Source organism: Mastomys coucha, unplaced genomic scaffold (assembly GCF_008632895.1).
Source record: "Mastomys coucha isolate ucsf_1 unplaced genomic scaffold, UCSF_Mcou_1 pScaffold12, whole genome shotgun sequence".
In the NCBI taxonomy this organism is placed as follows: domain Eukaryota; kingdom Metazoa; phylum Chordata; class Mammalia; order Rodentia; family Muridae; genus Mastomys; species Mastomys coucha.
Window position 1 is genome coordinate 13132800 of NW_022196894.1, and position 12453 is coordinate 13145252.

Here is a 12453-nt window from a genome sequence, read left to right on the forward strand (position 1 = left end):
CTCAGAAATCTGCCTGCCTCTGCCTCCCAAGTGCTAGGATTAAAGGCGTGCACCACCACTGCCTGGCTATAGTTCATCTCTTTATGGAAGAAGTGATACAGTGGAAATGACTGTATAAAGTTACACAGTAGGTAAGGTGCAGAGTACTTACTGATTGCAATAGTGCAACGTAGCTCTACAAATTGGCAAGCTTCTAATGTCTGTTTAGACATGAGAAATCTGTTGCAAAGTTAAACTTCTGATTGATGCTAAGAAGCAAATAGAACTCTTAAAAAGGAGTTAGATGCGGCAGTGGTTCCCAATAGAAACTGTAGTACAAAATAGTTTTTTTCTCAAACAAAACACCAATCAGTACCAGACTTCATTTATACTTTAGCTTTCCACTTCCTTATCTGTGTTTCAACAGTTCATTTACTCATAATTGCCTACTTTTGTCAATGGGTTCCTACGGCAGATTTTTTTTCTTTTATTGGATATATTCTTTATTTACATTTCAAATGTTATCCCCTTTCCAAGTCTCCCTTCCAGAAACCTCTTATCCTATACCCCCTCCCCTTGCCTCTATGAGGGTGCTCTCTCCCCACTCCCATTCCCGCCTTCCTGCCCTGGCATTCCCCTACACCAGGGCATTGAACCCCTTTGGGCCTAAGGGCCACTTCTCTCACTGATGTCCAACAAGGCCATCCTTTACCACATATGCAGCCAGAGCCATGGGTTCCCTCCATGTGTACTCTTTGGTTGGTAGTCCAGTCCCTGGGAGATCTGAGTTGACACTGTTGCTTCCCCCCATGGGGCTGCAAACCCCCTTAGCTCCTTCAGTCTCTTCTCCAACTCCTCCACCGGGGACCCCTGAGCTCAGTCCAATGGTTGGCTGCGAGTATCCAGTACAGCAGATATTTTAAGAAACTAAAGAACAAAAAGTATCTCACCAAGTATGCAGTCATTAAGAACAGCAAAGATACAGGAAGTTTTGAGGTCAAACTAGTTCAAGTTTTGTATACACAAGGCAAGTTAATTCTCCAAAACGGTTTCTGTAAAAATCAAGATAGCACCACCCCAGGGTACATAGGGGTGAAACATAAACTGTTAATCAGCTTCTGGATGTCTTACAGAAAAGTGTAATGTTCACATTCTGAGCATTCATCCTTGGATTACTTGGAAGAAGTTTCTTTCTTCATCTGTAGACACGGAGATGTAACAAGGCCTTGGTGGTGATTATCTAATAGGAGAAGTGGCGTAAAAGTTTTGGTGCAGTACAATTTAAATTGTTACATTATGCAGTAGATTCAGATATTTCAAACATTCAGTTATTTAAACATTTTGAAACAAGACAGAAAGAATTCACTTACTGGAAATTTCACACCAGCATTTTTATTTACATAGACCATACAGTGGTCTTATAAATATGCCAGAAATGATCTCCATGTTTCAGAACACAACTCAGTGTAAAAGCACACAGAGGAAGCTTTCCCTTTCCCGACGTTTCTTGCTTGTTTTTCTTTGTACAAGGTGTGTAGTGCTAACAAGTACATTATCATAGCACGTTTTTAAAGCTAACATCTTCCATTTAAAATCTATTTGAAATGTTGGATGTTGCATTTCTTTCTCCTTACAAATTCAAAAAGGCTACAGTGGTGGTCATCTCTCTTAAAAAATAAATCATGGCAACCTAACAGTTGGATAACAGGATTTTTTTTTAAAGTATGCTAACACATTTAGGCAGTGTGTACTCACTGTCAAGCTGTATCGGACTGCCTTTATGTTTCTGAGATTGTTCAGTAGGCATCATAAACTAAAGATAACATGTTCTTGTTTTCCTTGCTAATAGTATTTCATAAGATGCCTGACCATAACCTGAAAAGAATTTTAGTATTTATAACATGAATGCATCATTTGGTCAGGGACAACTAGATACATCAAAGATTTTTACTTAGGTTTCAATTTTTTTTTTCTTTTTGGGCTTTTCAAGACAGGGTTTCATTGTGTAGTTCTAGTTGTCTTGGAACCACACTGGCCTTGAACTCAGAGATCCACTTGCTTCTGCCTCCCAAGTGCTGGGATTAACAGCGTGCACCACCATCGCCCAGCTAGGTCAGAAAATTTTTTAATCCTTAGTTTGTACGGGCAGTTTTCACAAAATAGGTTGTAAACATCACCCTCAACCCCTGAATACAGTCCATTTTAGGTGTATGTCCAGGTGTTTTTCTTTAACAAAGGTCCACTAGTGTTTTCATACCATTAGTCTAATGTATTCTGTTGGTGTGAACTAAAGTAGCTATTACCTGTGGATATAGAGTGGAATTTTAGGTCCCACTTAACTGGGAGTCTTAGAGCCCAATGTGAGTGCTCTACTTTAATGAATTGCAATTGCTGTATTGTACAGAAGAGAAATCTAGGTTATCGCTGGATCATTTAGAGATTAACAGGACTTTGTTACTAAGAAAGTTCCCAATAATTGTTTTTATGCAGGAAGTCAATTCATATTTTCAGGCTTATTTTGAATCAAAGTATATTCTAATGTTTAATGTACCAGGGCAGTGTAGACTCAGGAGCCATTAATTACACAGTCTGTTCCTACATCTTGATGAGTCTTTCAGATCCTATATATTTCTTAAAACTGCAAAAGTTACAGAGTTTTGTTTTTTTAAGACTATAAAAATGAAGGACAGGTGGATACACTGATTATATGAGGAACTTGCCAGGCTCCATGTTTTAAAGCCGGGTCAGTCTATATAAATAGTGCATGCATTATAGTCATGAAATGTCCTGGAGCTTCCTTTCTGAGGACTACGGCTGCAGCTTTGAGACAAAAAGTTACGTGGGTCATATGCACAGGCAAACTGCTTTGTACAACTAGAATATCAATTGTTCTTGTAAGTTCGACTGAAATGGACAGACGATACACGTCATAGGAAACTTGAAAAATGTGAATTAAACATGTGATTTGTTTTGTAATGAATAATATACTTTTCAGCTGATAGCCAGTCTTCACACGAGCAAATTCATACATTGCAATACACAAAAGTTCATAAATAAACGTCTACTCAGGTAGGCAGCAGCTAGCAGGTTCAAGTCAGCAAAGTGTAGATATCAAACAGTTGTGTTCACCAAAGATGAGTCTCTCGGATTTCAGCGATAATCTGACTGGCTCCTTGTAATGCCTGCAAAGAAAGAAAAACTCAACTTAGAATGTTAATCTGAATTTTGTTAAGAAATTTCTCCATTTTTTAACGCTTAAAAAAAAGCAGTATCTCTTCTGAAATTTTAATCTAATCAAATACCAGTGTGTGAGGGAAACAAGAAGAGAATGTAACTTTAATTAATATCTTGCATGTGTACGTGTACATCCCAGGGAGAAAAACTGAGAACAATTTCAGTTACCTTCAGCATGTCAGCTGCTTCCTTTCTTCGCTGTGCCATGTCCTCGGATTCAGTCAGAAGGTCATCTAATAAGGATGACTTATACAGCTGCCCTACTAATTCACTCTGAAGAGTATCTTTCACATGATTAACCAAAAAGTGCATTACTGCCTTTGGGACACTGCAAAGCAAGGTCAAATCATGAACTTTTGGTAACAATTATATTTTCAAAAATTAGATCAGTGGTTTCAACCTGTGGGATGCAACGCCTTTGGAAATCAATGACCCTTTCACAGGGGCTGTGTATTAGATATCCTGTATGTTAGATATTTACATTATTCATAACTAGCAATATTATAGTCAATAAGTAGCAACAAAATAATTTTATGGTTCATGTCACCACAACATAAAGAACTTGTTAATGGGTTGCATGAAAGTTAAGAACCACTGATTTAGACTTTAACTAGAGTATGCCTTTGTAAAGTAATGAAGTTAAATAAGAACACTGAATATTTAATGTACTTAGTAAAATAGATACTCTTCAAGTGTTCATTTAAAGAAGCATTAAGCAAAGCTATAATCCTTGATATTTTAGCTTCATTCATCTCACTTATCTCATATATAAACACAATGACCATTATTATTATTATTATTATTATTATTATTATTATTATTATTATTATTATTATTGTTTTGTTTTTTGAGACAGGGTTTCTCTGTATAGCCCTGGCTGTCCTGGAACTCAGTCTGTAGACCAGGCTGGCCTCGAACTCAGAAATCTGCCTGCCTCTGCCTCCCAAGTGCTGGGATTAAAGGCATGCGCCACAACACCCGGCCCAAACTGAAATAATAAAATATTCATTGTGATGAGTAGATTTACAAAGTATGGTATATAATACAGCATTGTAGTCAATTGTAGAAAGGACCCATGTTGTATTATGAACAAACTTTAAAACACACTGACAAGTAGCTGAGATTTAAGGCCTGATCTACAAGATAAATCCCATACCTGGCACCATTACTGGGCCAAGAAGCAACGCCTAGACAGATCAAAGAGACCCAGAAGAGAATCTACCCCTTAATGGACATAGCGTTAAACCAGTTCCTAATGACCTATTATTATACCCACAGATTATACATCTCTTAACCCTCATCTGAGAAATTGTTGGTTATAGATGGTGATTAACATAGAGATCTACAGTGGCCAAGATGCAAAAAATAAGACACTATACAATGTTTCACCCTAAGTGGAGCACTTATATCTCCTTCCAAGGATAAAAGACCATCACAGAAGAGGTGTTGGATGACAAGGAAACAATTTTGGACACAGTAGTGCAGCTGCAAATATGAGCTAAGCAGTGTGACAGTATGCACAAGACTGGTGCAAGCCTAAACCAGAGCACAACTCAGCATGAGTAGAGAGGGGTGTGGGATACAAAGTCTCATCCCCAGCTGGGAGAGGGTCAGAGCATAGCTGCTGAGAGCTCAGCCAAGCTCTAGTAGAAGGCCACACACCCAGGAATATCAAGCAACACAAACTGGCCTTGACTGCGAAAGGAAAAAGACAAACACATTTGGGTGAGAAAGGGCAGAGATCTAGGAAGACTTCTGGGAAGGAGCATGAAACCGATCAAAATACAAACAATTCTCAAATACTTCTTTAAAAGGGGAGGGACACTCACAAATGAAGGAAGCCAGATAAGGTCACATTATTGTGTTCCTACTAACATGAAATGTCTCATAGGCTAATTCATAGGCATGACACCTTAGAGGCAAGGCAAATAAGAAGTTATAACTGACAAAGGGTGTGTTTCACTTTGAGTAAAGTAATAAAATGTAACCATGTGGACTACTAGAACATAAGAATGGTTTTCAGAGCACTGTAGGAATTGAATCCAGGGCTTCATGAATAATAAACTGTAGCGCTCGATACTATTCCATGGGACCACACCGCTACCCTTTCTGACTGTTTTGAGATGGGTGGAATGCGTATTTCTGATCCTTCTGCTTGGGGCTCAATCTTCCTAACCTGCGACTACAGATATATCAATATTCCTACATCTTCTTATTTTTAATACTTTTCAGCTAATACATAATATTCTAGTCATTCCATGTCAACAGACTAAATCTTGCTATCAAAGTTAACATTAATATTTAGAATCAAAGGTAATCTAAAAATGTTTATGTATGATTTTTTAAAAAATATCATGAACTCATCCAGCAGTATTTACATATTAAATAATACTAACCTGTCTTGAATATTCTTTCTGACAATTAGAAAATATGATTTGATGAGTCTTTCAATAACCTCACAATCTCGCTGTTCTCGGGCAGACAGTTTTCGTGCAACTGGAACTGGCTAAAAGAGGGAAAAATATTACTTCTATGCTATTTTGAAATGGCAACATTTAATATTTAAAAGTTAAAAATTTTGGTGACTTCAATTTCTTTTGTTTGAAGAATGTCCGCTACTAACTTGGTTCACTTGTGGATTTAAACTGAATTGTGGTGGCTTACCACATCTAGCAAATTGACAGCATGGCCTTTTTGTGGACTTGCTGGCATAATTGGAATTGGTTTTGATTTTTCTTCAGCAAGTAATTCTTCAGCTTTTGAAGTTTTCAGCATTCCTCTCCAGTTGCCTGTTGCTGGTTCCTGACCACCATCTCCAATCCGACCACCATCTCCAATCCGACCACCATCTCCAATCCCACCACCTGCAGGTGCGATCTGAAAACACATGTTCCAAACCTATACTCTGTATATTTAATAACAAATGACGTTCATTTCCTTTGATGGCAATCTAGAGCATACAGGCAGTACCTATCTGGAATATATCCAAACAGTTAATGAAGTCAGAAATAATGGTAGCATTTGCCACTAGAAACCTGATTCTGTTTGTAGCTGTCAGTAAGCTAATAGCCAATTCAGGTCCTATTTAATTTCTTTTTATTTATTATTATTTTCCAAAACTTTATATCTTTTACCATTCCTCAAACACTAAATTAAATTGCACACACATGAAACAGAACTTGCTCTCAGTTTCATCTCATCAAAGTAATCTTAAACTCTTAATCATTGAACTTTGATCTTACAGTGCTGTGAGGTTATGGCTCTACATATTTCTAATACTAGTTTACTATAGTTCTGACTATCAAAAAGTAGAAAGTAAAAGTAGACCTCTTTAATAAAAGAAAGACTACACCCATAGACCTAAGTATCACATTACAAGCTACCTGAAATGTGAAATGTAACTTAAGCACAACATGATCTCCCTTACAGTCTGTAGTCTTGAGAAAGAGATCCAGCAAGAGAATCCAGTTACCCTTACAGCCTTATTTTATGGGGTCTTCATTTCTAAAAGAAAAAAACTGCCTACTTACAATAGTGGGAAAAGCAAAACACATCAATGTTTAAGAGATGTTTTTAGATCCTTTAAGATTTTGTAAATGTAGTAGAAGATTGAATCATATAAATTTAATAGAAGAGCCTATGGTACTTGTAAGAAAAACAGCTTGAGAAATCATTCAAATTTGAAAAATCTGTCAAAATGTCAAAAGTAAGCTATGTCTGTATATAGATGGCACTGATAATTACATTTTTTGTGTTTGTTAAATACACATGAATTATGATAAATGAAGTCATATGGAAAGCGAGCCATGAATGAAATAAAACATATGCAGTGATTTGTATGGCTGTATGGAGACCACAGCTGAAAGATTGGAGATGTCTGTAAAGATCAGAGGGTGAGAAACTTAAACCTAGAAAGTAAGTAATGTAAGAAATAGGTCTGCATATTCTACACATGCTTTTCTGTGAAAACTATTACCAAGCCTTAAACTCTCAATTTCCATGTTTTGAATTTGCTTAAGCTTTGAAAGCACACGTGAAATTCTACGTTAGAGTTACTACAGACACTGATGGAAACACAGAAAACACTGGAGACATGAGGCCTTTACAGAAGAAATGTCCCAAAGCACCATTTCCAGCCCTGAAATCTTTGTTTTTGCTTTTTTGAGACAGGATTTTCTATGTAGCTCTAGCTGTTCTGGAACTCTGTAACTAGGCTGGCCTCAAACTCAGAGATCCACCTGCCTCTTCCTCCCAGGTACTGGACTTAAAAGCATGTGCAACATGCCCAGCTCCATCTCTGAAGTCTTTACAAGAAAGGACACTGAAAGCTAATCTTTAAAGTAACAGCAGTAGGAGAGGCTATTGTTAGCAGTTAAGACAGTGCTAAAGCTAGACTAATGCCACCTTACAAGGGTGAGATAAAAGGAACATTAAGACCATAACACAGACAACAAAAAATGGAGGTCACTGTACAAACAGGTTCTTGATGAACTTGAGTGTTTTAGTAAGAACCAAAGGCACCAACATTTCCATCTGAAGCAAGAGACTCACATTTTTAGTTTCTCTTCTGTTGTCCTGAATTAACTGTTAAAAGATATGTTAAAACATGCAATTTAACAAGCAAGATTTAAACTGCAATGGCTTGAAAATTTAAAGTAGACAACTTTCTTTTAGAATTATTTTTCTCCATATATCTTCTATATAGCAAGCAAAGGAGGGTATGTCAACAACACTTTGACATATACGTTATATAATTTTAAAATCTGGATTAGGCTAATAGTCTAAAACAGTATCCCATATCAATTTTGTTTTATTCAGTGCACTGTCTCCAAACTAGGCATGCAGGCTTAGATTAGGAATCAGAACAGACCTTGCCATCAGCCTCAGCAGAAGCAGCAGGGGAGGGCTCCTGGGAGGCAGGTGCCAAAGCACTTGGAACTTTAGAAGACTAAAGGTAAAAATGCAGGGGAAAAAAAAATCAAGGATGCCAAAAATGCATTTGGAAACATTTTATAGACAAAATTTCCTCTCTATAATGAGATAGTAATGTAAACCACAAGTAACCGTGGAGCTGCGCGTGTGCTGTTTCGTCTCCTACGCCACTGTCACTGTTCGCTTTTCTGCAGATGAACAAGTAAGAAAACCCAAGTCCCACAGTGACTGCTGCTGCTTTGTTTTGGGAGGTTTGGAGGGGAGATGTGGGTGGAAGGCCACTTCCTATCTTTTCTGACAAGGAACCCAAGGTAAGAGGTATAATAACTGTTGAAAGTTACTGCCAAAAATTAAAATCTATGACATATATAGTTCCCTTTGTCTTTCAAATGCCCTTATGACAAAGTCATTGCTGACCAAATAAGAATCGTAAAGAAGAAACCTTGACACTTAAAAGCCACCTTTCTTTTCAAATTATTCAAAGCTTTTAAAAACTTAATGTATACCCCTTAAAGTATTAGAGACGGAAGAAAAATACATTCTCAGAGAAATAAACCCAGCTGAGGCTGACCTTTGGGTGTACTTTAAAAACATTTTTATTTATTTACCTTGTCCCGTGATACAGCTGAAGGTAGTTCTCTTGCTAGCCTGTTTCTTCTTTGTTCCTATAAAACGTTACCAAGCTTTTCTGATTATCAGAATATTAAGATGTTCATCTTAGTTGAAAAGTATGGAGTAACTTACACATTTGTCATATTAATGTTGGGACTTAATGCCATAATTGATTATATTTTAAAACAAATCTGAAACCTAATGCTCCCCTCTGTTGTTTTCTGCCCAAACACATCTGCTAAGGGATATAATACAGCATCAGTAATAATGGTTCCCTTTATCAGGGACTCCCAAATGAAGGGCAGTAGATAAACATCTCTACCTCAGGAAGTTAAACATGGACTTAAACTGTTTCCACATCAGCATGGAACATAGGCTTTCAGCATACCATGAAGAATCTGAAGTATACACCTCATAGAAAATCTAAACCCTTAAATGTCACTCAGACAACAAAAAAAACCCCCATAACTTAAATATCTATATGAAAAAAGTTTATCTTTTTAAAAAATATTGTCTTCTGGTGATGGTATTGATAACTGAGAGACTATTCTATAACCCATTTAACAGACTGATAAATTACTTGTTGCTATATTATCAAATGGTTACAAAACTACAGACATCATGTTAAATTAAAGTCATCATGTACAGAGCACCTGCAATACCCAGGTACCATAGCAAGAAAATATAGACAAATATAGATAAGGGTAAGCCTCTTACAGGCATTTGGAAAACTTAAACCTGAGGTGGTAAAACAGCATATATCAAAATTGCTCCTCAAATGAAAACATTTCATGAACACTCTCAAGCTTACAAAGATCTATAAGTTTACAAAGTTTCTAAGTATAGAACTTTTAAAGCAAAAATGTCAACTATTTCCATTTTCCTGGGTTATCAAGTGATAAAATGATACATGACAGAGACAGCTCCCACTCTCACTGTTAAGAGTCCCACAGAAACACTGAGCTACTCAGCCATAACGAATATGCAGAGGACCTGCATCAGACTCCTCTATAGTCCTTCTTTTGCCTACTTATGGGACCCTTTTCATCCTGCTTATGGGACCCTTTTCATCCTGCTTATGGGACTCTTTTCATCCTGCTGGGTTGCTTCATCCAGCCTCGATTCGATGGTACGTGCCTAGTCTTATTGTAGCTTGTTATACCATGTTTGGTTTATGTCCCTCTTTTCTGAAGGAAGATAAAGGGGAGTGAGGGGAGTTGGGGGAAGGAACTGAGGGGAGGGGAGGAGAAACTGGGGTTGAGATGTAATATATGGAAGAATTAAAAAAAATCATAAAATAAAGCTTTTAGGTAAAAAGTTAAAGATAGAAAAAAATTAACATGATAGGAAATAGATTTTAATACTATGTTCATTCTCTAAGTTCTATAGAGGTTCTATAGTTAGGGTTCTATAAAACACTTATCATACATGACCCTGTTAGTTAAAACTGCTCCAAGCAAAATATTCCATTGAAATTGGTCTTCAATGTTACAAGAACCCTTAAACCAAGGAAGTATGTGCCTACTTTTCAAAATATTTTTATTTTACTTTATGTGTATGGGTATTTTGATTGCATGTGTATCTGCATACCACATGCATGTTGGTGCCTATGGAGGCCAGAAGAAGGTGTCAGATCCCCTGGACCTGGAATTACACATGGTTGAGAGCTGCCGCATAGGTGCTGGGAACTGAACCCAGGTCCTCTGAAAGAACAGCTACTGCTCTCAAGTCCTGGGCTGTCTCGTCTAGTGTAGCCTATGTGGGCCTACATTAAACATAAGTTGCCTAATTCACTTCCTGAGTGTTAAAGAAAGGGTAGGACACTTTACTGTGAAGAGCCTGTACTTTTCCAAATTATGAAGTTAGGTAATTCTTTGAATGTTTCCTTCATTGCTTACAGAGCCAAAAACAAACAAAACAAAATAGAACAAAACATCCTCAATTAAAGGGATTCACTTGGTTTTATATACTTCAGTCCAAAGAACTATAATAGTTACCGAAAAGGAGCAAGAACATTCTTTAACATTAAAATAAATCCTTTTTGATTAGTAAGTAGAAAGTAAAAATAATTGTCCCAGGTGATTTTGGGAACTAAACTTAACAGAACAATATAATGAATTTAGCATATTTCCTAGGCATACAACCAGCAGTAATATACCACATCTCTTGTATGAATTTACTTGAACCCGATCCAACTCTCTGAAAAATGATTCCCTACTCACCTCTATATTATTGTTCATTAGCCCACAGGCATCAGCAAAGTCAGGGTGTTTTGTGTTGATATATGCTAGCTCAATTGCTACTAAGTTATGTACCTATAAAAAAACAAAATAGGCTAATATAAAAAAATATGCTATTCTAACCTAACCTTGAAAAGTCTAAATATGAAAAACTTATTATACAGACAATATTGTAAAAGTATAAGAAACATTTTCACATATTTGATGATTATACTCCAAATAACATTTTATGCCTAATGATAATTAACTCTGATTTAAATTATTTACCTTCCACAGTTAAAATTGCACTCCTAAGAAAGAAAACATGACATTAAGATAGACTTAAATGTAATTCCCTATTACTGGGAAAAATCATGTACCTGTGCAATTTTAAGTTCCAAGTCTTCAATAAGCAACTTTGTTATTCAAACTTCAGATCATACATTATAGAGTCAAAGTTTATGTTCAATTTTAAAATAAACAGTTCATAAGTAGGCATAAGTAAAAATGCCGATTTTATTCAAATAATAACATATTTAAGCCTGAGGTAGTTAGGAATAACAGCCTTAACCATGAAACAGACAGATAAAATTAATAGGGCTAAAAGTCTAATGAGATAGCATTCAAAAGGAAACTTGAAGACTTAAGTTTTCAGTCTTCTATACAATTCCTAAAGCTTACAGAGAATGAACTTAAACCTTTATCTTTAAAAAAACTAGCGCGTATTTGTTATCCATAAGTGGCTTCACTTGTGATGTTTTCATACATGTTTTAACCATACTCACCATTGCCATTCTTGTCCCCGTCCCCTCCCCCTGTGACCCCGTTCTCTTTCCACGTAGCAGTCCCATTCCTTTCCCTTTAGTGTCTGTAGAGTCTCATCAGGGTTGCTTACAGACAGACTGCTGAGGGTAAGGGGCTGTTTACAGGACCATGGCCACCACCATCTTCTAGTCTCTAAATGTTTCTGGTCACAGCTTTTCTCCAAAACTGACTCCCCTACTGCCAACTCTGAACAAAACAAAAGTTATCAAGTACCAAATGAACACAATGTGAGCTATTTGTTAGCCCAGTAGCTGTTTGTTGGCCAAGTTAAATAACAAGGTACACGTAAAAATATGGAGGTCATACAAGAGGAACCAAGGCTCCCATGACGGCCCTGTACTGTCTCAAGCCAACGTGAAGTTTCAGTGATTCTGGGATGTTGTGGGTAGAGGTGAGATGAGGTTTAGGCTTCTGACTCAACAGTAACCCTGCTACAGAAGGAACCACTCAGCAGCCACTCACCAAGACTTCCAAGGATACCATTAGTGCGCTTCAAGTGAGGCGCAAGTGCCTTTTCAGTGGCCAGAAGGAAGACAAACAACAAACCCTGCTATCCACTTAGTCCTGTTAGCTACTGGGCATAAGTGTAATTTCAATTTCAGCATTTTTATGGGGATGGGAGTGGACTGCTACAGCTCACTATAGGAATAAT

General features: G+C 37.1%; 1 protein-coding gene across 9 annotated transcripts in view; it reads right to left on the reverse strand.

Moving 5' to 3' along the window:
- Nucleotides 1–974: 974 nt before the first annotated feature.
- Dnm1l (dynamin 1 like) overlaps nt 975–12453 on the reverse strand; it is a 50698-nt gene continuing 39219 nt past the window's right edge. For 3 of the 9 annotated variants that reach the window (XM_031363206.1, XM_031363203.1, XM_031363204.1), the window contains 8 exons: nt 10980–11072; nt 8754–8810; nt 8084–8161; nt 7765–7797; nt 5878–6090; nt 5610–5719; nt 3382–3541; nt 975–3161 (listed from right to left, as the gene is read on the reverse strand). In XM_031363206.1, coding sequence (XP_031219066.1) covers nt 3105–3161; nt 3382–3541; nt 5610–5719; nt 5878–6090; nt 7765–7797; nt 8084–8161; nt 8754–8810; nt 10980–11072 — 801 coding nt within the window. In that variant the 3' untranslated portion in view covers nt 975–3104. The remainder of the gene's footprint in view (nt 3162–3381; nt 3542–5609; nt 5720–5877; nt 6091–7764; nt 7798–8083; nt 8162–8753; nt 8811–10979; nt 11073–12453) is intronic. The other 6 variants (XM_031363207.1, XM_031363208.1, XM_031363211.1 and 3 more) reach the window with 3 other exon arrangements.